The sequence below is a fragment of the Bombina bombina genome, chromosome 4 (genome assembly GCF_027579735.1).
Source record: "Bombina bombina isolate aBomBom1 chromosome 4, aBomBom1.pri, whole genome shotgun sequence".
Lineage (NCBI taxonomy): Eukaryota > Metazoa > Chordata > Amphibia > Anura > Bombinatoridae > Bombina > Bombina bombina.
Window position 1 is genome coordinate 971,220,065 of NC_069502.1, and position 26,047 is coordinate 971,246,111.

At 40.4% G+C, this 26,047-nt stretch overlaps 1 protein-coding gene across 1 annotated transcript in view; it reads left to right on the forward strand.

The window, feature by feature from the left end:
* CFAP61 (cilia and flagella associated protein 61) overlaps positions 1-26,047 on the forward strand; it is an 854,500-nt gene that overhangs the window by 689,485 nt on the left and 138,968 nt on the right. The window contains exon 24 of the mRNA XM_053712009.1: positions 13,464-13,669. Coding sequence (XP_053567984.1) covers positions 13,464-13,669 — 206 coding nt within the window. The remainder of the gene's footprint in view (positions 1-13,463; positions 13,670-26,047) is intronic.

A 26,047-nucleotide genomic window follows, 5' to 3' on the forward strand; every position in this document is an offset into this window, starting at 1 on the left:
ACCTAACACTACACTATAATTAAATAAACTAAATTAAATTTTATCAGCCAATCGGAATTAAGGTAGAAAAAATCCTATTGGCTGATGCAATCAGCCAATAGGATTGAGCTTGCATTCTATTGGCTGATTGGAACAGCCAATAGAATGCAAGCTCAATCCTATTGGCTGATTGGATCAGCCAATAGGATTGAACTTCAATCCTATTGGCTGATTGCATCAGCCAATAGGATTTTTTCTACCTTAATTCCGATTGGCTGATAGAATTCTATCAGCCAATCAGAATCTAAGGGATGCCATCTTGGATGACGTCACTTAAAGGTACCTTCATTCTGTTTTAGTCGTTAGATGAAGAGGATGCTCCGCGTCGGATGTCTTGAAGATGGACCCGCTCCGCGCCGGATGGATGAAGATAGAAGATGCCCTCTGGATGAAGACTTCTGCCCGTCTGGAGGACCACTTCTGCCCGGCTTGGATGAAGACTTCTGCCCGTCTGGAGGACCACTTCTGCCCGGCTTGGATGAAGACTTCTGCCCGTCTGGAGGACCATTTCGCCCGGCTTGGATGAAGACGTCTCCCGGTAAGTCGATCTTCAGGGGGTTAGTGTTAGTTTTTTTTTAAGGGTGTATTGGGTGGGTTTTATTTTTTAGATTAGGGTTTTTTTGCGGCAAAAGAGCTAACTGCCCTTTTAAGGGCTATGCCCATCCAAATGCCCTTTTCAGGGCAATGGGGAGCTTAGGTTTTTTTAGATAGTGTTTTATTTGGGGGGTTGGTTGTGTGGGTGGTGGGTTTTACTGTTGGAGGGGTTGTTTGTATTTTTTTTACATGTAAAAGAGCTGATTACTTTGGGGCAATGTCCCGCAAAAGGCCCTTTTAAGGGCTATTGGTAGTTTAGGCTACGTTTTTTTTATTTTGGGGGGGCTTTTTTATTTTAATAGGGCTATTAGATTAGGTGTAATTAGTTTAAATTTCTGTAATTTGTTTATTATTTTTTGTAATGTAGTGTTTGTTTGTTTTTTGTACTTTAGCTAATTTAATTTATTTAATTGTTTTTAATTTATGCAATTTATTTAGGGAATTGTATTTAATTTAGTTAATTTATTTAATTATAGTGTAGTGTTAGGTGTTAGTGTAACTTAGGTTAGGTTTTATTTTACAGGTACTTTTGTATTTATTTTAGCTAGGTAGTTATTAAATAGTTAATAACTATTTAATAACTATTCTACCTAGTTAAAATAAATACAAACTTCCCTGTAAAATAAAAATAAATCCTAAACTGGCTACACTGTAACTATTAGTTATATTGTAGCTATCTTAGGGTTTATTTTACAGGTAAGTATTTAGTTTTAAATAGGAATAATGTAGTTAATGATAGGAATATTTATTTAGATTTATTTAAATTATATTTAAGTTAGGGGGTGTTAGGTTTAGGGTTAGACTTAGGTTTAGGGGTTAATAACTTTAATATAGTGGTGGCGATATTGGGGGCGGCAGATTAGGGGTTAATAAATGTAGGTAGGTGGCGGCAATGTTAGGGCCGGTAGATTAGGGGTTAATAATATTTAACTAATGTTTGCAAGGCAGGAGTGCGGCAGTTTAGGGGTTAATATGTTTATTATAGTGGTGGCGACGTTGGGGGCGGCAGATTAGGGGTTAATAAGTGTCGGTTGGGATGGCAGATTAGGGGTTAATAAATATAATGTAGGTGTCGGCGATGTTGGGGGCAGCAGATTAGGGGTTCATAAGTATAATGTAGGTGGCGGCGGTGTCCGGAGCGGCAGATTGGGGGTTAATAATTATAATGTAGGTGGCGGCGATGTCGGGGGTGGCAGATTAGGATTAATAAATGTAAAATTAGGGGTGTTTAGACTCTGGGTTCATGTTAGGGTGTTAGGTGTAGACATAAATTTTATTTCCCCATAGGAATCAATGGAGCTGCGTTAGGGAGTTTTACGCTGCTTTTTGGCAGGTGTTAGACTTTTTTTCAGCCGGCTCTCCCCGTTGATTCCTATGGGGAAATCATGCACAAGCACATTACACCAGCTCATCGCTGATTTAAGCAGCGCTGGTATTGGAGTGCGGTAATGAGCAAATTTTGCTCAGCGCTCACTTCTAGTCTTTTAATGACGGGTTTCTGAAAACTCGTAATACCAGCGCTGCAGGTAAGTGAGCGGTGAGAGAAAACTGCTCGTTAGCACGGCATAGCCTCTAACGCAAAACTCGTAATCTAGGTGTAGGTTACAAAAAAATAAACACTAAATTACACAAAATAAAAAAGAAATGATCAAATATTTAAACTAATTACACCTAATCTTAGAGCCCTATGAAAATAAAAAATCTTCCCCCCAAAATAACAAAAACCCTAACCTACAATAAACTACAAATAGCCCTTAAAAGGGCCTTTTGCGGGGCATTGCCCCAAATAAATAATCTCTTTTACCTGTAAAAAAAAATACAAATACCCCCCCAACAGTAAAACCCACCACCCACACAACCAACCCCCCCAAATAAAAACCTAACTAAAAAAAACTAAGCTCCCCGTTGTCCTGAAAAGGGCATTTGGATGGGCATTGCCCTTAAAAGGGCATTTAGCTCTATTGCTGTCCCAAACTCTAATCTAAAACTAAAACCCACCCAGTAAACCCTTAAAAAAACCTAACACTAACCCCTGAAGATCCACTTACAGTTTTGAAGATCCGACATCCATCCTCAAAGAAGCCGGGAGAAGTCCTCATCGAAGTGGCAGAAGTCTTCATCCAAGTGGCCGAAGTCTTCATCCAAGCCCGCAGAAGTCTTCATCCAGACAGCATCTTTTATCTTCATCCATCCTGCGCGGAGCGGCTCCATCTTCAAGACATCCGACGCGGAGCATCCTCTTGGTTCGACATCTTCTTGAACAATGAATGTTCCTTTAAATGACGACATCCAATATGGCGTCCCTTAGATTCCGATTGGCTGATAGAATTTTATCAGCCAATCGGAATTAAGGTTGAAAAAATCCAATTGACTGTTGCAATCAGCCAATAGGATTGAGCTTTCATCCTATTGGCTGATCTAATCAGCCAGTAGGATTGAGCTCGCATTCTATTGGCTATTCCAATTAGCCAATAGAATGCGAGCTCAATCCTATTGGCTGATTGCAACAGCCAATAGGATTTTTTCAACCTTAATTCCGATTGGCTGATAGAATTCTATCAGCCAATCGGAATCTAAGGGACGCCATCTTGTATGACGTCATTTAAAGAAGAGGATGCTCTGCGTTGGATGTCTTGAAGATGGAGCTGCTCCGCGCCGGATGGCTGAAGATAAAAGATGCCGTCTGGGTGAAGACTTCTGCGGGCTTGGATGAAGACTTCGGCCGCTTGGATGAAGACTTCTGCCGGCTTCGACGAGGACTTCTCCCGGCTTCTTTGAGGATGGATGTCGGATTTTCAAAACTGTAAGTGGCTCTTCAGGGGTTAGTGTTAGGTTTTATTTAAGGGTTTTTTGGGTGGGTTTTAGATTAGGGTTTGGGCAGCAATGGAGCTAAATGCCCTTTTAAGGGCAATTCCCATCCAAATTCCCTTTTTAGGGCAATGGGGAGCTTAGGTTTAATTAGTTAGGTTTTTATTTGGGGGGGTTGGTTGTGTTGGTGGTGGGTTTTACTGTTGGGGTGGTATTTGTATCTTTTTTACAGGTAAAAGAGCTGATTTCTTTGGGGCAATGCCCCGCAAAAGGCCCTTTTAAGGGCTATTTGTAGTTTATTGTAGGTTAGGGGGTTTTTTTATTTGGGGGGGGGGGCTTTTTATTTTCATACGGCTCTTAGATTAGGTGTAATTAGTTTAAATATTTGATCATTTCTTTTTTATTTTGTGTAACTTAGTGTTTATTTTTTTTGTAACTTAGTGTTTATTTTTTGTAACTTAGTTGTTAGTTTTTTGTAACTTTGTCATTTTTTTATTGTAGATTTAAATTATTTGAGTGGGGTTAGGTGTTTAAATATATAATATAGTTAATTTAATTTGTAGTTTAATGTAATTTTAGTATAATAGTTAGGATAGATTAATTATTAGTTTAATATAGTTTAATATAGTTTAATGTAATTTTATTATAACAGTTAGGGTAGGTTAATTATTAGTTTAATATAGTTTAATCTAATTTTAGTATAATAGTTAGAGTAGATTAATTAATAGTTTAATATATTTTAATGTAATTTTAGTATAATAGTTAGGGTAGGTTAATTAATAATTTAATATTCGCGGCGGGCGAACATATGTGATGTTCGATCCGCCCCCTATTGATCATCATTGAGTAATACTTTGACCCTGTACCTCACAGTCAGCAGACACATTCCAGCCAATCAGCAGCAGATCCTCCCTCCCAGACCCTCCTACCTCCTGGACAGCATCCATTTTAGATTCATGTGGAAGCTGCTTTCTTAGTGAGAGGAGGGACAGTGTAGCTGCTGCAGATTTAATAGGGAAATCGATAGCTAGGCTAGTGTATTCAGTGTCCACTACAGCCCTGAAGGACTCATCTGATCTCTGCTGTTAGGACAGCACCCCAAAAAGCCCTTTTTAGGGCTAGAACATCAGTCTTTGTTTTTTTTTTTCCTGTGTAATCTAATTGCAGTTGCCTGCCTGCCAGCGTGTGTGTCAGGATCACAGCGTATACTGTGCCCACTTGCCCAGTGCCACCACTCATATCTGGTGTAACAGTAGTTTACATTTAAAAAAACATCACTTTTTTGACTGTGAAATAATAGCAGTCAGTTTCCTTCACACGTGTGCGTTTCAGTGCCTGCCTGCCAGGGCACAGTGTCACCCCAGTGCAACTCATATCTGGTGTAACAGTAGTGTACATTTAAAAAAACAACACTTTTTTGACTGTAATAGATTGAATAGCAGTTAGTTGTCTGCAAGCGTGTGTGTCAGGCCTACAGCGTCTACTCTGCCAACTTCTGCCAGTGCACAGTGCCACTCACATCTGTACCTGATAGGGGACGCAACAGGGATTAAACTGATAAGAATAGTACTACTTAACACACCACTCCTATCTGGTGGCACATTAGATTGCACGCGCAGTGCCCCAAATTTGAAGTAGGAGGACAGACCAAGCATCTTTTTCCGTCTCCCGGTTCCTAAAATCGATGCCATATACACGTCCCCTGATAGGGGACGTAACAGGGATTAAACTGATAAGAATAGAACTACTTAACACACCACTCCTATCTGGTGGCACATTAGATTTCACGCGCAGTGCCTTAAATTTGAAGTAGGAAGACCGACCAAGCATCTTTTTCCATCTCCCGGTTCCTAAAATCGATGCCATATACACGTCGCCTGATAGGGGACGTAACAGGGATTAAACTGATAAGAATAGTACTACTTAACACACCACTCCTATCTGGTGGCACATTAGATTGCACGCGCAGTGCCCCAAATTTGAAGTAGGAGGACCGACCAAGCATCTTTTTCCATCTCACGGTTCCTAAAATCGATGCCATATACACATCCCCTAATAGGGGACGTAACAGGGATTAAACTGATAGGAATAGTACTACTTAACACACCTTATAATAACGCAGAGAGAGGCAACGCAGAGAGAGGAGTCTGAAGAAGAGTCAGAGGAGGAAGGTGGCTTTGAGGAGGAAGACCAAACACAGCAAGCGTCCTAGGGGGCTTGTTGTCACCTTTCGGGGACCCTTGGTGTTGTACGTGGCTGGGTGGAGGAAGAGACCTTCAATGACATCAGTGAGGGCAAGGAACGGGACATGGCTAGCTTGGTATCCAACCTTGTGCAAATGGGGAGTTTGCGGTTGTGCAAATGGACTGTTTGCGGTTTTTTGCGGTGCGTTAAAGGGACAGTCTAGGCCAAAATAAACTTTCATGATTCAGATAGAGCATTTAATTTTAAACAATTTTCCAATTTACTTTTATCACCAATTTTGCTTTGTTCTTTTGGTATTCTTAGTTGAACGCTTAACCTAGGAGGTTCATATGCTAATTTCTTAGACCTTGAAGCCCACCTCTTTCAGATTGCATTTTAACAGTTTTTCACCACTAGAGGGTGTTAGTTCACGTATTTCATATAGATAACACTGTGCTTGTGCACGAGAAGTTATATGGGAGCAGGCACTGATTGGCTAGACTGCAAGTCTGTCAAAAGAACTGAAAAAAGGGGCAGTTTGCAGAGGCTTAGATACAAGATAATCACAGAGGTTAAAAGTATATTATTATAAATGTGTTAGTTATGCAAAACTGGGAAATGGGTAATAAAGGGATTATCTATCTTTTAAAACAATAAAAATTCTGGTGTAGACTGTCCCTTTAAACGGGGGAGTTTGGTCTGTCACTGTGAAGCGGGCGTAACCCTTACACTACCTGAACGATACAACATCATACCTGATGTTTTAAAGCACGTTATTCCAAACAATTTAGGAATGTTAGGTGATTTATGCCCTTTATGGCTTAAAACCAGACTCTGCATCAACTATGTAATTTTCCATGGGAGTTTTGCCATGGATCCCCCTCCGGCATGCCACAGTCCGGGTGTTAGTCCCCTTGAAACAACTTTTCCATCACTATTGTGGCCAGAAAGAGTCCCTGTGGGTTTTAAAATTCGCTTGCCTATTGAAGTCTATGGCCATTCGCCCGGTTCGCCCGTTCGCGAACATTTGCGGAAGTTCGCATTCGACGTTCGCAAACCCAAATTTTTATGTTCACGACATCACTATTTAATATAGTTTAATGTAATTTTAGTATAATAGGGTAGATTAATTAATAGTTTAATTTAAATCTAAAGGGAAGTTAAAATTTATTATAAGATAGGGATGAGTTAATATTTAATATAAAGTTAGCGGGTTGTTATGTTTAAGGGTTAATAGTTTAATTTAGTTTATGGCGATGTGGGGGGCTGGCAGTTTAGGGGTTAATAGGTTTATTAGAGTTGCGGCGGGGTCTGGGAGCGGCAGGATAGGGGTTAAACATTTTAGTATAGTGGCGGTGTTTAGTGACGGGGTATAAATAAAGCTGTGAAAAAGCCAAATAGCAGCGAAATCGATGGCTGCTAGTTAACAACAGTCCGCTGCTCATCGCCCCGTACTTGGTGCGCGTCTTTTTGACAGCTTTTTATATAAATATAGAGAGCTATTCAGGTCCGCAGCAGCGATGTCAGGCGAGCGTATTGGTGCCGTTGAATGCAAGTAAGTTGACGGCTTGATAAGTAGGCCTCTATGTGCCAAGAAGTGATAGATTTAGCCCAATTGATTATAATGCAGCTCAATGGGACATGAAACCAAAAATGTTCTTTCATGAGTCAAACAAGCTTTCAAGCATACCTACATAGCCTCAGGATCAGGGATACACTACTGGGAGATAGCTGCTGATTCAAGGCTGCACATATATAAATCTTGTCATTGGCTCACCCTATGTGTTCAGCTAGCTCCCATTAGTGCGTAGCTGTTTCTTCAACAAAGGGAAATAATCAAATTTGATAATAGAAGTAAACTGGAAAGTTGTCTTAAATTGTATTTTATCTGAATCATAAAAGAAAAAAAATTGAGTTTAATGTCCTTTTAAAAACTCACCGCTGTGATCAGGGATGGGTAGAAATTTCTTTAAATTGAGCAATTTTCAAGATGCAATGTTTCTGCAGATGTTAATTTAATTAACAAGTTTTATTAAATCCAGGCCAAAATGTTGGTCATACCCTAAGGCAAAAACAATGTATATTCTGTTATGTTTACCTGTAATATATATTCTGTTTATATTTAATAACATGGAATCTTTTCAAGCACAAATACCTAAGGGCTCAAAATTTCCACTAGCCATTGGCAAGTGGAAATGTAATGGTGGTGAGTGAAAGTTTGCTAGTGAATGTTGAGTCTGAAGTCTAGCGGCATGTTGTCAGTACATTGTATTTGCAGAATGTACACTCCTATTGCAGCACTGACAAACACATGTTGTGCTATGTGCTAAAACGATTATCTAAAGGGATATTATATATCCATGAGAGGGCAAGGATATGTTATTCCTTAAGGACCCCATAAGTGCTTCGAGAGAAGAAGGTAGAGTTAAAGGGACAGTCAACACCAGAATTTTTGTTGTTTTAAAAGATAGATAATCCCTTAATTACCAATTCCCCAGTTTTGCATAAACAACACAGTTATAATAATACACGTTTTACCTCTGTAATTACCTTGTATCTAAGCCTCAGCAGACTGCCCCTTATTTCAGTTATTTTGACAGACTTGCATTTTAGCAAATCAGAGCTGACTCCATGGTAAATTCACGTGCATGAGCTCAATGTTATCTATATGAAACACATGAACTAATGCCCTCTAGTGGTGAAAAACTATCAAAATGTATTTAGATTAGAGGCGGCCTTCAAGGTCGTAGGCCTAGATTTGGAGTTCGGCGGTAGATGGGCTGTTAACGCTCCGCGGGCTTTTTTCTGGCCGCACCATAAATTTAACTCTGGTATCGAGAGTTCAAACAAATGCTGCGTTAGGCTCCAAAAAAGGAGCGTAGAGCATTTTTACCGCAAATGCAACTCTCGATACCAGAGTTGCTTACGGACGCGGCCAGCCTCAAAAACGTGCTCGTGCACGATTCTCCCATAGGAAACAATGGGACTGTTTGAGCTGAAAAAAAAACCTAACACCTGCAAAAAAGCAGCGTTCAGCTCCTAACGCAGCCCCATTGTTGTCTATGGGGAAACACTTCCTACGTCTGCACCTAACACTCTAACATGTACCCCGAGTCTAAACACCCCTACCCTTACACTTATTAACCCCTAATCTGCCGCTCCCGCTATCGCTGACCCCTGCATATTTTTTTTAACCCCTAATCTGCCGCTCCGTAAACCGCCGCAACCTACGTTATCCCTATGTACCCCTAATCTGCTGCCCTAACATCGCCGACCCCTATATTATATTTATTAACCCCTAATCTGCCCCCCTCAACGTCGCCGACATCTGCCTACACTTATTAACCCCTAATCTGCCGCTCCGTAAACCGCCGCAACCTACGTTATCCCTATGTACCCCTAATCTGCTGCCCTAACATCGCCGACCCCTATATTATATTTATTAACCCCTAATCTGCCCCCCTCAACGTCGCCGACACCTGCCTACACTTATTAACCCCTAATCTGCCGAGCGGACCTGAGCGCTACTATAATAAAGTTATTAACCCCTAATCCGCCTCACTAACCCTATCATAAATAGTATTAACCCCTAATCTGCCCTCCCTAACATCGCCGACACCTACCTTCAATTATTAACCCCTAATCTGCCGAGCGGACCTCACCGCTATTCTAATAAATGTATTAACCCCTAAAGCTAAGTCTAACCCTAACACTAACACCCCCCTAACTTAAATATAATTTACATCTAACGAAATAAATTAACTCTTATTAAATAAATTATTCCTATTTAAAGCTAAATACTTACCTGTAAAATAAATCCTAATATAGCTACAATATAAATTATAATTATATTATAGCTATTTTAGGATTAATATTTATTTTACAGGCAACTTTGTAATTATTTTAACCAGGTACAATAGCTATTAAATAGTTAAAAACTATTTAATAGTTACCTAGTTAAAATAATAACAAATTTACCTGTAAAATAAATCCTAACCTAAGATATAATTAAACCTAACACTACCCTATCAATACATTAATTAAATAAACTACCTACAATTACCTACAATTAACCTAACACTACACTATCAATAAATTAATTAAACACAATTCCTACAAATAAATACAATTAAATAAACTAGCTAAAGTACAAAAAATAAAAAAGAACTAAGTTACAAAAAATAAAAAAATATTTACAAACATAAGAAAAATATTACAACAATTTTAAACTAATTACACCTACTCTAAGCCCCCTAATAAAATAACAAAGCCCCCCAAAATAAAAAATTCCCTACCCTATTCTAAATTAAAAAAGTTACAAGCTCTTTTACCTTACCAGCCCTGAACAGGGCCCTTTGCGGGGCATGCCCCAAGAATTTCAGCTCTTTTGCCTGTAAAAAAAAACATACCATACCCCCCCCCCCCAACATTACAACCCACCACCCACATACCCCTAATCTAACCCAAACCCCCCTTAAAGAAACCTAACACTAAGCCCCTGAAGATCTTCCTACCTTGTCTTCACCATCCAGGTATCACCGATCCGTCCTGGCTCCAACATCTTCATCCAACCCAAGCGGGGGTTGGCGATCCATCATCCGGTGGCTGAAGAGGTCCAGAAGAGGCTCCAAAGTCTTCCTCCTATCCGGCAAGAAGAGGACATCCGGACCGGCAAACATCTTCTCCAAGCGGCATCTTCGATCTTCTTCCATCCGGTGCGGAGCGGGTCCATCTTGAAGCAGGCGATGCGGATCCATCCTCTTCTTCCGTTGTCTCCCGACGAATGACGGTTCCTTTAAGGGACGTCATCCAAGATGGCGTCCCTCGAATTCCGATTGGCTGATAGGATTCTATCAGCCAATCGGAATTAAGGTAGGAATTTTCTGATTGGCTGATGGAATCAGCCAATCAGAATCAAGTTCAATCCGATTGGCTGATCCAATCAGCCAATCAAATTGAGCTCGCATTCTATTGGCTGTTCCGATCAGCCAATAGAATGCGAGCTCAATCTGATTGGCTGATTGGATCAGCCAATCGGATTGAACTTGATTCTGATTGGCTGATTCCATCAGCCAATCAGAAAATTCCTACCTTAATTCCGATTGGCTGATAGAATCCTATCAGCCAATCGGAATTCGAGGGACGCCATCTTGGATGACGTCCCTTAAAGGAACCGTCATTCGTCGGGAGACAACGGAAGAAGAGGATGGATCCGTGTCGCCTGCTTCAAGATGGACCCGCTCCGCACCGGATGGAAGAAGATCGAAGATGCCGCTTGGAGAAGATGTTTGCCGGTCCGGATGTCCTCTTCTTGCCGGATAGGAGGAAGACTTTGGAGCCTCTTCTGGACCTCTTCAGCCACCGGATGATGGATCGCCAACCCCCGCTTGGGTTGGATGAAGATGTTGGAGCCAGGACGGATCGGTGATACCTGGATGGTGAAGACAAGGTAGGAAGATCTTCAGGGGCTTAGTGTTAGGTTTCTTTAAGGGGGGTTTGGGTTAGATTAGGGGTATGTGGGTGGTGGGTTGTAATGTTGGGGGGGGGGTATGGTATGTTTTTTTTTACAGGCAAAAGAGCTGAAATTCTTGGGGCATGCCCCGCAAAGGGCCCTGTTCAGGGCTGGTAAGGTAAAAGAGCTTGTAACTTTTTTAATTTAGAATAGGGTAGGGAATTTTTTATTTTGGGGGGCTTTGTTATTTTATTAGGGGGCTTAGAGTAGGTGTAATTAGTTTAAAATTGTTGTAATATTTTTCTTATGTTTGTAAATATTTTTTTATTTTTTGTAACTTAGTTCTTTTTTATTTTTTGTACTTTAGCTAGTTTATTTAATTGTATTTATTTGTAGGAATTGTGTTTAATTAATTTATTGATAGTGTAGTGTTAGGTTAATTGTAGGTAATTGTAGGTAGTTTATTTAATTAATTTATTGATAGGGTAGTGTTAGGTTTAATTATATCTTAGGTTAGGATTTATTTTACAGGTAAATTTGTTATTATTTTAACTAGGTAACTATTAAATAGTTCTTAACTATTTAATAGCTATTGTACCTGGTTAAAATAATTACAAAGTTGCCTGTAAAATAAATATTAATCCTAAAATAGCTATAATATAATTATAATTTATATTGTAGCTATATTAGGATTTATTTTACAGGTAAGTATTTAGCTTTAAATAGGAATCATTTATTTAATAAGAGTTAATTTATTTCGTTAGATGTAAATTATATTTAAGTTAGGGGGGTGTTAGTGTTAGGGTTAGACTTAGCTTTAGGGGTTAATCCATTTATTATAGTAGCGATGATCTCCGGTCGTCAGATTAGGGGTTAATAATTGAAGTTAGGTGTCGGCGATGTTAGGGAGGGCAGATTAGGGGTTAATACTATTTATGATAGGGTTAGTGAGGCGGGTTAGGGGTTAATAACTTTATTATAGTGGCGGTGCGGTCCGCTCGGCAGATTAGGGGTTAATAAGTGTAGGCAGGTGGAGGCGACGTTGTGGGGGGCAGATTAGGGGTTAATAAATATAATATAGGGGTCGGCGGTGTTAGGGGCAGCAGATTAGGGGTACATAGGGATAACGTAGGTGGCGGCGCTTTGCGGTCGGAAGATTAGGGGTTAATTATTTTAAGTAGCTGGCGGCGACGTTGTGGGGGGCAGGTTAGGGGTTAATAAATGTAATACAGGGGTCGGCGGGGTTAGGGGCAGCAGATTAGGGGTACATAAGTATAACGTAGGTGGCGGTCGGCAGATTAGGGGTTAAAATATTTTAATCGAGTGGCGGCGATGTGGGGGGAGCTCGGTTTAGGGGTACATAGGTAGTTTATGGGTGTTAGTGTACTTTAGGGTACAGTAGTTAAGAGCTTTATGAACCGGCGTTAGCCCAGAAAGCTCTTAACTCCTGCTATTTTCAGGCGGCTGGAGTTTTGTCGTTAGATGTCTAACGCTCACTTCAGAAACAACTCTAAATACCGGCGTTAGGAAGATCCCATTGAAAAGATAGGATACGCAAATGGCGTAAGGGGATCTGCGGTATGGAAAAGTCGCGGCTGAAAAGTGAGCGTTAGACCCTTTAATCACTGACTCCAAATACCAGCGGGCGGCCAAAACCAGCGTTAGGAGCCTCTAACGCTGGTTTTGACGGCTACCGCCGAACTCCAAATCTAGGCCTAAGAAATTAGCATATGAACCTCCTAGGTTTAGCTTTTAACTAAGAATACCAAGAAAACAAAGTAAAATTGGTGATAAAAGTAAATTGGAAAGTTTTTAAAAATGACATGCCCTATTTAAATCTTGAAAGTTTTTTTGGACTTGACTGTCCCTTTAAGAGACAATAGGAAAAAAATAATGAAGAAATATGAGAGAGGGGAAAGAAAGTATACAGAGAAGATATTGCCTGAGAGAGAAGGGAGAGGGTAAAAAGAGGAATTGAAGAGGGGAGGGAGGGGAGAAAGATAGTTAAGACCGAGAAGGGAGAGATGATAATTATTATTATTTTTTTAAAATCTCCAGGTCTGCTATGACCTTCCATGACTGTCAGCACTCTCTGCACTCTATGTTCAACAACTTTTTCTATCCAGCTGTTGTCTTCCCCAGAACCTCTACTTGATGTTTCTAATTTCTATGAACTTTTTTAAATGTATTTCTGTATGTAGCAATATTTCATTTGTTATGGTATAAAATAAAAACAATAATACAAAATGTTTCACAATGGCTAAACATATGCAAAGAGGGGGTATGGGATCTTAAAAAATCTTATCAAACGGGGATAACTCACATAAAATGGGGTAAAAGTGTTTTGAGATTCAGCGTAACATCTCTCCATTGACTTTCATTTTAGGGACGGGAAATCATAACAGGGAACGCAGTGGATGGCAGCTACTTTCGCTTACACATCAATCAATACAATATGGTGGAAACAATTACATGCCTATCATTGAAGCCTTTTCCTGCGTCCAATTTCATCTGTTTGTATGGGCAGCATGAGCGTTTGCTGAATAATCTGTGTTCGCGATATGAAGAAGGGCAGATCACAGACCTCTACAGGTAAGGCAAATTTAAATATTAAAAGGACAGTCTACCCCAAAAATGTTATTGTTTAAAAAGATAGATAATCCCTTTATTATCTATTCCCCAGTTTTGCATAACCAGCACTGTTATATTAATATACTTTTTACCTTGTATCTAAGCGTCTGCAGACTGCCCCCTTATCTCAGTGCCACTTACAGACTTGCACTTTAGCTAATTAGTGCTAACTCATGAATAACTCAATGGGAGTGAGCACAATGTTATCTATGTGGCACACATGAACAAGCAGGGTCTTGCTTTGGAAAGCTATAAAAAGGCCCTGAATTAAAGGCAGCCTGCAGGGGCTTCGAAACAGGCAGAAACGTATATTAATATAACAATGTTTGGGTAGTAAAGGTGTTATCTATCTTTTTAAACAATAAAAAATTGAAGTAGATTGTCCCTTTAACTGCTGTTTTAGATATTGGTTCATGCAAGTATGATGTAACAACTAATAATTTAAATGTACCATAGAAAAATAATAAGTTTAATTTAATATGAAAAAGGAGAATGTACAATAATTTTATTATCTCATATCTAATATTTTCACCTGACAATATTAAAATAAGATGGATGTCTTTATGAAGAAATCAGAAAACAATAAGGTTTCTTTTGTGAAATAATCATTTATACTTATACTAAGGCTATTGTAATGTTATAAGCATAACACATCAGAATCAGAAACTGGTTTCCTGCGTATTACAATAAGCTCAGTGAATGGTACTTTTCGTAAGGAAGGGACATCTTCATACGTAGAAACTGAACTAACTTGGATTCACTTAGTACTCTGAAAATTAAGATCTCTCATTGTTAAAGGGATATGAAACCCAAAAATGTTCTTTTGTGATTCAGATAGAAAATACGTTTTTTCTCCAACATAGGTGTGTCCGGTCCACGGCGTCATCCTTACTTGTGGGATATTCTCTTCCCCAACAGGAAATGGCAAAGAGCCCAGCAAAGCTGGTCACATGATCCCTCCTAGGCTCCGCCTACCCCAGTCATTCTCTTTGCCGTTGTACAGGCAACATCTCCACGGAGATGGCTTAGAGTTTTTTAGTGTTTAACTGTAGTTTTTATTATTCAATCAAGAGTTTGTTATTTTGAAATAGTGCTGGTATGTACTATTTACTCAGAAACAGAAAAGAGATGAAGATTTCTGTTTGTATGAGGAAAATGATTTTAGCAACCGTCACTAAAATCCATGGCTGTTCCACACAGGACTGTTGAGAGCAATTAACTTCAGTTGGGGGGAACAGTGTGCAGTCTCTTGCTGCTTGAGGTATGACACATTCTAACAAGACGATGTAATGCTGGAAGCTGTCATTTTCCCTATGGGATCCGGTAAGCCATGTTTATTACGATCGTAAATAAGGGCTTCACAAGGGCTTATTAAGACTGTAGACTTTATTTGGGCTAAATCGATTCATTATTAACATATATTTAGCCTTGAGGAATCATTTTATCTGGGTATTTTGATATATTGATATCGGCAGGCACTGTATTAAACACCTTATTCTTTAGGGGCTTTCCCAAAGCATAAGCAGAGCCTCATTTTCGCGCCGGTGTTGCGCACTTGTTTTTGAGAGGCATGGCATGCAGTCGCATGTGAGAGGAGCTCTGATACTTAGAAAGGACTTTCTGAAGGCGTCATTTGGTATCGTATTCCCCTTTGGGCTTGGTTGGGTCTCAGCAAAGCAGATACCAGGGACTGTAAAGGGGTTAAAGTTCAAAACGGCTCCGGTTCCGTTATTTTATGGGTTAAAGCTTCCAAATTTGGTGTGCAATACTTTTAAGGCTTTAAGACACTGTGGTGAAAATTTGGTGAATTTTGAACAATTCCTTCATGTTTTTTCGCAATTGCAGTAATAAAGTGTGTTCAGTTTAAAATTTAAAGTGACAGTAACGGTTTTATTTTAAAACGTTTTTTGGTACTTTGTTATCAAGTTTATGCCTGTTTAACATGTCTGAACTACCAGATAGACTGTGTTCTGAATGTGGGGAAGCCAGAATTCCTATTCATTTAAATAAATGTGATTTATGTGAAAATGACAATGATGCCCAAGATGATTCCTCAAGTGAGGGGAGTAAGCATGGTACTGCATCATTCCCTCCTTCGTCTACACAAGTCTTGCCCACTCAGGAGGCCCCTAGTACATCTAGCGCGCCAATACTCCTTACTATGCAACAATTAACGGCTGTAATGGATAATTCTGTCAAAAACATTTTAGCCAAAATGAACACTTATCAGCGTAAGCGCGGCTGCTCTGTTTTAGATACTGAAGAGCATGACGACGCTGATAATAATATTTCTGAAGGGCCCCTAACCCAGTCTGATGGGGCCAGGGAGGTTTTGTCTGAGGGAGAAATTACTGATTCAGGGAACATTTCTCAACAGGCTGAACCTGATGTGATTGCATTTAAATTTAAGTTGGAACATCTCCGCATTCTGCTTAAGGAGGTATTATCCACTCTGGATGATTGTGACAAGTTGGTCATCCCATAGAAACTATGTAAAATGGACAAGTTCCTAGAGGTGCCGGGGCTCCCAGAAGCTTTTCCTATACCCAAGCGGGTGGCGGACATTGTTAATAAAGAATGGGAAAGGCCCGGTATTCCTTTCGTCCCTCCCCCCATATTTAAAAAATTGTTTCCTATGGTCGACCCCAGAAAGGACTTATGGCAGACAGTCCCCAAGGTCGAGGGAGCGGTTTCCACTTTAAACAAACGCACCACTATACCCATAGAGGATAGTTGTGCTTTCAAAGATCCTATGGATAAAAAATTAGAAGGTTTGCTTAAAAAGATGTTTGTTCAGCAAGGTTACCTTCTACAACCTATTTCATGCATTGTCCCTGTCGCTACAGCCGCATGTTTCTGGTTTGATGATCTGATAAAGGCGGTCGATAGTGATTCTCCTCCTTTGGAGGAGATTATGGACAGACTTCACTGCACACTTTTACCAAATTTTACAAGTTTGATACTTTTGCTTCTTCTGAGGCTATTTTTGGGAGAAAGGTTTTGCAAGCCGTGGTGCCTTCCATTTAGGTGACCTGATTTGCTCCCTCCCTTCATCCGTGTCCTAAAGCTTTGGTATTGGTTCCCACAAGTAAGGATGACGCCGTGGACCGGACACACCTATGTTGGAGAAAACAGAATTTATGTTTACCTGATAAATTACTTTCTCCAACGGTGTGTCCGGTCCACGGCCCGCCCTGGTTTTTTTTTTTTAATCAGGTCTGATAATTTATTTTCTTTAACTACAGTCACCACGGTACCATATGGTTTCTCCTATGCAAATATTCCTCCTTAACGTCGGTCGAATGACTGGGGTAGGCGGAGCCTAGGAGGGATCATGTGACCAGCTTTGCTGGGCTCTTTGCCATTTCCTGTTGGGGAAGAGAATATCCCACAAGTAAGGATGACGCCGTGGACCGGACACACCGTTGGAGAAAGTAATTTATCAGGTAAACATAAATTCTGTTTTTTAAACAAATTTCCATTTTACTTCTATTATCAAAATTGCTTTATTCTCTGGGTATCCTTTGTTGAAGGAGCAGCAATGCACTTATGGGAGCTAGATGAACACATTGATAAGCCAATGATAAGAGTCATATATGTGCAACCACCAATCAGCAGCTAGCTATCAGCTTTCCTGGGTAGGCTTTTCAATAAAGGATACCAAGACAACTAAGCAAATTGGATAATAGAAGTAAATTGGAAAGTTGTTTAAAATTGTATGTTCTAGCTAAATCATGTAGGAAAACAAAATTGGGTTTTATGTCCCTTATCTTATCTCCCTGTGTTAAAACTGGTAACAACTGAATTAAAAAAATTGGAATCTCTTTTCAGTCTTGTGGAACTCTCTTCCTTGTGCAGGATTCGCTGCCAGCATTCAAAGATTTAAATGTTCCTTAAAAACTCTCTTTAGGGATGCGTACAATATACACTAAGCTTTTAATATAGTAACATAGTAGATGAGGTTGAAAAAAGACCGAAGTCCATTAAGTTCAACCTATAGAAATCTAATATACTTACAAGAAAGCACCAGTTGAGCTTAAATTAATCCCATTAAAAGGTGACCCATTTAACACAAGCAATCATATCCATGAATTCTGTTTCTAGACAGAAATGTATCCAAACCATTTTTAAATGTATCTAAAGTATTGGCATTCACTACCTCCTTTGGTAATGAGTTCCAAAATTTTATTGCTCTTACAGTGAAAAAACGCTTCTGTTGCAGGAGATTAAATTTCTTTTCCTCCACCCTTAAATAGTGAACTCTTGTCACAAACAATTTTCTTGGAATAAACAGAGCTTCTGCCATCTCTGAATATGGGCCTTGAATGTATTTATATAAAGTAATCATGTCACCTCTCAAGCGCCTGTTTTCTAGAGAAAACTTTTCTTACCTTAGTTCCTCTCCTTCTGTCATCAGTTTCTCTTGCATGTGCTTAGCATGTAAGCTCACGAGCCCAGCTGTCTTGTAGGTCACCTTCATATAAGATGATCTTCAAAAGTTGGTTCTGTACCCCACTTACCTGGTCTATTATTGTCTCTTATAAATGTTACCATTTGTATATTGCACCTATATTAATAGCCCTGCAGGATTGTTTGTCGCTCTACAAATAAATTATAATAATTATTAAATAATTAAAATATTTTCATCATCAAGTCCATAATTTCTAAGAATTATGTGTAAATTGTACATAGGGGAAACTCATTTGCAATTTTTCACCTATATCCTACACAGTCCAGACTAACATCATCCTTTGTAATTTTTATTATCATATCCTTCATTCTTTCCTATCTTTTTTCTTAAAAATGTATTTTATTACCCCAAAATTACAGGTTATCTGCCAGTGTCCTAAATGCTTATCTGCACGTAATTGCAAAATTGTCACTATAGATTCTTAAGTACTGGCTATTTTATTGAAGGATTTGTCTAGGGATCGACTTTATTCTGTCTTTCCATCATATATAATTTAATATATAGATCTTGTAATGAGAGGCCACTTTTGTTTTTATTGTAAGGTTTATTTTATGGGTATGGTGGGCATTAAAAGTAGCTGAGGAGATTTAGTAATTTTAACCCATAGATATTGAATTTCATTCTGTGCACAGCAGTAATTTTGAAGCATGAAATATTTGAGTTTGGGTCTCGGGATAGATGAATTTGCAATATTTCTGATTTTGATTTATTGATCAATAAATTTGACCATTTGCTATGTCTCTCTAATTCCTTCTCTAGAAGATAGACAATAATGATGTGGACAAAGTAGGATATCATCCACAAAGAGGAACAGTTTGTACATGTTTGAAGCAATTTTCATGCCTTTAATATTGTCATTAGTTTGGATTCTGCTGATAAGGTTTTAACCTAAATTACATATAGAATGGGAGAAAGTGGGCAGCCTTTCTGCGTGCCATTGATAATACTGAAAGGACCTGAAAGTTCCCCATTCACCTTTACTCTAGCTCTGGGTTGATTGTATAGTGCGAAGACGTGTGCTGTGAAATCAAGACTAATACCAAAAATTGCCAGTCCACTCTATCAAAGGCTTTCTCATCATCTAGTAATAGTACCATTGCGGGTATATTTTTGCTTTCCACGTAACTGATTATTTGAATCGTTTTAATAGTATTTCTCCAACATTGGTGTGTCCGGTCCACGGCGTCATCCTTACTTGTGGGAATATCTCTTCCCCAACAGGAAATGGCAAAGAGCCCAGCAAAAGCTGTCCATATAGTCCCTCCTAGGCTCCGCCCACCCCAGTCATTCTCTTTGCCGTTGCACAGGCAACATCTCCACGGAGATGGTTAAGAGTATGTGGTGTTTAGTTGTAGTTTTTTTATTCTACTATCAAGAGTTTGTTATTTTAAAATGGTGCTGGTATGTACTATTTACTCTGAAACAGAAAAAGATGAAGAGTTCTGTTTGTGAGAGGAAGATGATTTTAGCAGCAGTAACTAAAATCGGTTGCTGTTTCCACATAGGACTGTTGAGATGAAGTAACTTCAGTTGGGGGAAACAGTTAGCAGACTTTTCTGCTTAAGGTATGACTAGCCATATTTCTAACAAGACTGTGTAATGCTGGAAGGCTGTCATTTCCCCTCATGGGGACCGGTAAGCCATTTTCTTAGTCTCAAACAGAATATAGGGCTTAATATGGGCTATAAAACTGGTAGACATTTTTATGGGCAAAATCGATTGCTTTATGTTGGCATTTTATACATCTTTATGTTTGAATTTCACACTTACAAACTTTGGGGAACGTTTTTTAACGTCAGGCACTGAGTTAGACACCTTTCCAGTCAGGAAGGGCCTTCCCAGTTGTAGGCTGAGCCTCATTTTCGCGCCATTACTGCGCAGTTACTTTTGAGAGCAAGACATGCAGATGCATGTGTGTGGATCTGAAAGTGGTTGGAAAAGTTCCTAGAAGGCTTCATTTGGTATCGTATTCCCCCCTGGGTTTGGTAAAGTCGCAACAAAGGCTGTAGCTGGGACTGTAGTGGGGTTAAAACTGTAACAGGCTCCGGTTTCTTTATTTTAAGGGTTAATACTCTGAAAATTGGTGTGCAATACTTTTTATGCTTTAACACACTGTGGTGAAAATTTGGTAAATTTTGAACAATTCCTTTGTTCTGTTTAAAATTTAAAGAGACAGTAACAGTTTTGTTTTAAAACGGTTTTTGTACTTTCTTGACAAGTTTAAGCCTGTTTAACATGTCTGCACCTTCAGATAAGCTATGTTCTATATGTTTGAAGATCAATGTGTGTCCTCCTTCAAAATTGTGTGATAATTGTGCCATAGCGTCCAAACAAAGTAAGGACAGTACTGCCACAGATAGTAAAGTTGCCCAAGATGATTTATCAGATGAAGGGAGTAGACATAGTTCTACATCATCTCCTTCTGTGTCTACACCAGTTTTGCCCACGCAGGAGGCCCCTAGTACTTCTAGCGCGCCAATGCTTATTACTATGCAACAATTAATGGCAGTAATGGATAACTCCATAGCAAATATTTTATCCAAAATGCCTGCATATCAGAGAAAGCGTGATTGCTCTGTTTTAAACACTGTAGAGCAGGAGGGCGCTGATGATAATTGCTCTGTCATACCCTCACACCAATCTGAAGGGGTCATGAGGGAGGTTTTGTCGGATGGGGAAATTTCAGATTCAGGAAAAATTTCTCAACAGGCAGAACCTGATGTTGTGACATTTAAATTTAAATTAGAGCATCTCCGCGCACTGCTTAAGGAGGTGTTATCTACTCTGGATGATTGTGACAACCTGGTCATTCCAGAAAAATTATGCAAGATGGACAAGTTCCTAGAGGTTCCGGTGCACCCTGACGCTTTTCCTATACCCAAGCGGGTGGCGGATATAGTGAATAAGGAGTGGGAGAAGCCCGGCATACCTTTTGTCCCCCCTCCTATATTTAAGAAATTATTTCCTATGGTCGACCCCAGAAAGGACTTATGGCAGACAGTCCCTAAGGTCGAGGGGGCAGTTTCTACTTTAAACAAACGCACTACTATTCCTATCGAGGATAATTGTGCTTTCAAAGATCCTATGGATAAAAAATTGGAGGGTTTGCTTAAAAAGATTTTTGTACAGCAAGGTTACCTCCTGCAACCCATTTCGTGCATTGTTCCTGTCACTACAGCAGCGTGGTTCTGGTTCGAGGAACTAGAAAAGTCGCTCAGTAGAGAGACTCCGTATGAGGAGGTTATGTACAGAGTTCTCGCACTCAAGTTGGCTAATTCTTTTATTTTAGATGCCGCTTTGCAACTAGCTAGATTAGCGGCGAAAAATTCAGGGTTTGCAATTGTGGCGCGCAGAGCGCTTTGGCTAAAGTCTTGGTCAGCGGATGTATCTTCCAAGACAAAATTGCTCAATATCCCCTTTAAGGGTAAAACTCTCTTTGGGCCAGAATTGAAAGAGATTATCTCAGACATCACTGGGGGAAAGGGCCACACCCTTCCACAAGATAGGCCTTTCAAAGCCAAGAATAAGTCTAATTTTCGTTCCTTTCGCAATTTCAGGAACGGACCGGCTTCCAACTCCGCATCCTCTAAACAAGAGGGTAATGCTTCACAAACCAAACCAGCCTGGAAACCGATGCAAGGCTGGAACAAGGGTAAGCAGGCCAAGAAGCCTGCTGCTGCTAATAAAACAGCATGAAGGAGTAGCCCCCGATCCGGGACCGGATCTAGTAGGGGGTAGACTCTCTCTCTTTGCTCAGGCTTGGGCAAGGGATGTTCAGGATCCCTGGGCACTAGAAATAGTTTCTCAGGGCTATCTTCTGGAATTCAAGGAACTACCCCCAAGGGGAAGGTTCCACATGTCTCACTTATCCTCAAACCAAATAAAGAGACAGGCATTCTTACATTGTGTAGAAGACCTGTTAAAGATGGGAGTGATACACCCAGTTCCAATGGCGGAACAAGGAAAGGGATTTTACTCAAATCTGTTCATAGTTCCCAAAAAAGAGGGAACTTTCAGACCAATTCTGGATTTAAAGATCCTAAACAAATTTCTCAGAGTACCATCGTTCAAAATGGAAACCATTCGAACGATTCTACCTACAATCCAGGAGGGTCAATTTATGACTACCGTGGATCTAAAGGATGCGTATCTACATATTCCTATCCACAAAGATCATCATCAGTTCCTAAGGTTCGCCTTTCTGGACAAACATTACCAGTTTGTGGCCCTCCCATTCGGGTTAGCCACTGCTCCAAGGATTTTCACAAAGGTACTCGGGTCCCTTCTAGCGGTTCTAAGACCAAGGGGCATTGCAGTAGTACCTTACTTGGACGACATTCTAATACAAGCGTCGTCTCTTTCAAAGGTAAAGGCTCACACAGACATTGTTCTAGCCTTTCTCAGATCTCACGGTTGGAAGGTGAACATAGAAAAAAGTTCCCTGTCTCCGTCGACAAGAGTTCCTTTCTTGGGAACAATAATAGATTCTTTAGAAATGAGGATTTTTCTGACAGAAGTCAGAAAGTCAAAACTTCTAAACGCTTGTCAAGTTCTTCATTCTATTCCACGTCCTTCCGTAGCTCAGTGCATGGAAGTGGTAGGATTGATGGTTGCAGCAATGGACATAGTTCCTTTTGCGCAAATTCATCTAAGACCATTACAACTGTGCATGCTGAAACAGTGGAATGGGGACTATACAGACTTGTCTCCAGTGATTCAAGTAGATCAGAAGACCAGAGACTCACTCCATTGGTGGCTAACCCAGGATCACCTGTCCCAGGGAATGAGCTTCCGCAGACCAGAGTGGGTCATCGTCACGACCGACGCCAGTCTAGTGGGCTGGGGCGCGGTCTGGGACTCCCTGAAAGCTCAGGGGCTATGGTCTCGGGAAGAGTCTCTTCTCCCGATAAACATTCTGGAACTGAGAGCGATATTCAATACTCTCAGGGCTTGGCCTCAACTAGCAAAGGCCAGATTCATAAGATTCCAATCAGACAACATGACGACTGTCGCTTACATCAACCATCAGGGGGGAACAAGGAGTTCCCTGGCGATGAGAGAAGTGACCAAAATCATAAAATGGGCAGAGGATCACTCCTGCTACCTATCTGCGATCCACATCCCAGGAGTGGAAAACTGGGAGGCGGATTATCTGAGTCGTCAGACATTCCATCCGGGGGAGTGGGAGCTCCACCCGGAGATATTTGCCCAGTTGACTCAATTATGGGGCATTCCAGACATGGATCTCATGGCGTCTCGTCAGAACTTCAAGGTTCCTTGCTACGGGTCCAGATCCAGGGATCCCAAGGCGACTCTAGTGGATGCATTAGTAGCGCCTTGGACCTTCAACCTAGCTTATGTGTTTCCACCGTTTCCTCTCATTCCCAGGCTGGTAGCCAGGATCAAGCAGGAGAGGGCCTCGGTGATCTTGATAGCTCCTGCGTGGCCACGCAGAACTTGGTATGCAGACCTGGTGAATATGTCATCGGCTCCACCATGGAAGCTACCTTTAAGACAGGATCTTCTAGTACAAGGTCCATTCGAACATCCAAATCTAGTTTCCCTCCAGCTGATGGCTTGGAAATTGAACGCTTGATTTTATCTAAGCGTGGGTTTTCGGATTCTGTAATAGATACTCTGGTACAAGCCAGAAAACCTGTAACTAGAAAAATTTACCATAAGATATGGAAAAGATATATCTGTTGGTGTGAATCCAAGGGATTCTCATGGAGTAAGATCAAAATTCCTAGGATCCTTTCCTTTCTCCAAGAAGGTTTGGATAAGGGATTATCAGCGAGTTCTCTAAAGGGACAGATTTCTGCTTTATCTGTCTTGTTACACAAACGACTGGCAGCTGTGCCAGATGTTCAAGCATTTGTTCAGGCTCTGGTTAGGATCAAGCCTGTTTACAGACCTTTGACTCTTCCCTGGAGTCTAAATCTAGTTCTTTCAGTTCTCCAAGGGGTTCCGTTTGAACCTTTACATTCCATAGATATTAAGTTGTTATCTTGGAAAGTTTTGTTTTTGGTTGCTATTTCTTCTGCTAGAAGAGTTTCTGAGTTATCTGCTCTGCAGTGTACTCCGCCCTATCTGGTGTTCCATTCAGATAAGGTTGTTTTGCGTACTAAGCCTGGTTTTCTTCCAAAGGTTGTTTCCAACAAAAATATTAACCAGGAGATAGTTGTACCTTCTTTGTGTCCGAATCCAGTTTCAAAGAAGGAACGTTTGTTACACAATTTAGATGTAGTCCGTGCTCTAAAATTCTATTTAGAAGCTACAAAAGAGTTCAGACAAACATCTTCTCTGTTTGTCGTCTATTCTGGTAAAAGGAGAGGTCAAAAAGCGACTTCTACCTCTCTTTCCTTTTGGCTTAAAAGCATCATCCGATTGGCTTACGAGACTGCCGGACGGCAGCCTCCTGAAAGAATCACAGCTCACTCTACTAGGGCTGTGGCTTCCACATGGGCCTTCAAGAACGAGGCTTCTGTTGATCAGATATGTAAGGCAGCGACTTGGTCTTCCCTGCACACTTTTGCCAAATTTTACAAATTTTACAAATTTGATACTTTTGCTTCTTCAGAGTCTATTTTTGGGAGAAAGGTTTTGCAAGCCGTGGTACCTTCTGTCATCCGTGTCCTAAAGCTTTGGTATTGGTTCCCACAAGTAAGGATGACGCCGTGGACCGGACACACCAATGTTGGAGAAAACAGAATTTATGCTTACCTGATAAATTACTTTCTCCAACGGTGTGTCCGGTCCACGGCCCGCCCTGGTTTTTTGAATCAGGTTTGATGAATTATTTTCTCTAACTACAGTCACCACGGCACCCTATAGGTTCTCCTGTTTTTTTCCTCCTGTCCATCGGTCGAATGACTGGGGTGGGCGGAGCCTAGGAGGGACTATATGGACAGCTTTTGCTGGGCTCTTTGCCATTTCCTGTTGGGGAAGAGATATTCCCACAAGTAAGGATGACGCCGTGGACCGGACACACCGTTGGAGAAACTAATTTATCAGGTAAGCATAAATTCTGTTTTTCCCTAGCCTCTCGACCTGGGACAAACCGAGACTGGTTGGAATGTATACATTTTAGGAAAATGTGTTCTACTCTAATAGCCAAAATCCATGCATATAATGTATGTCTATATTTTACAGAGAGATAGGACGAATGTTTTGTGGGCAATCAGGGGCTTTTCCCAATTTGGGAAGAGATAGCAAGAGAACGAAGAAAAAATTATAATAGGATTAAAAATTGGGTTTTGTGTCCCTTTAACTAAACCAAAGTAGTTCCTGAACTAAACAAGCTAATGAACTAATACATTTGTTCATTACTTCATTTTGTCTCTGCATTTCATAAGTTAAACTAAATGAATGCATTTTGTATTAGTTAATTAGTATGTTTAGTTAATTAACTGCATTTATTAAGTTAATAAATTAAAAATAGCGGGCGGAGCCATCTCTGAAACTGAAAGGTCGGACATTTCAAGCTCCGGCTTTACTATAAATAACAAACAAACTTGGGGACCGTTCAAGCCCAAATATTTGGCCATTACTGAAGATTAGTAAGCCCAGAAGACCTACACAGTTAATTTAAAAGAGAGGAATATTGGATGGACGGGACCTCACGATCCTGGTGCGTGTACTGCTGACAGCAGATCTTGGGAGCAGCCATCTTCAGGCCTAAGCAGCATCTGCCGTGGAGAGCGAGGCCGACCAAAGACTATTGCTATACCTTAATTTTAGGTGCCTACTATACTGCCTAACTATGGAGGTTTCAGAGCACATTATGGAGGAGATGCGTAGCTTTCTAGAAGGTTGCCGCGATGTATTTGAACATACATTCATAATAGCGCCCCAGCAAGCAGGAGCAA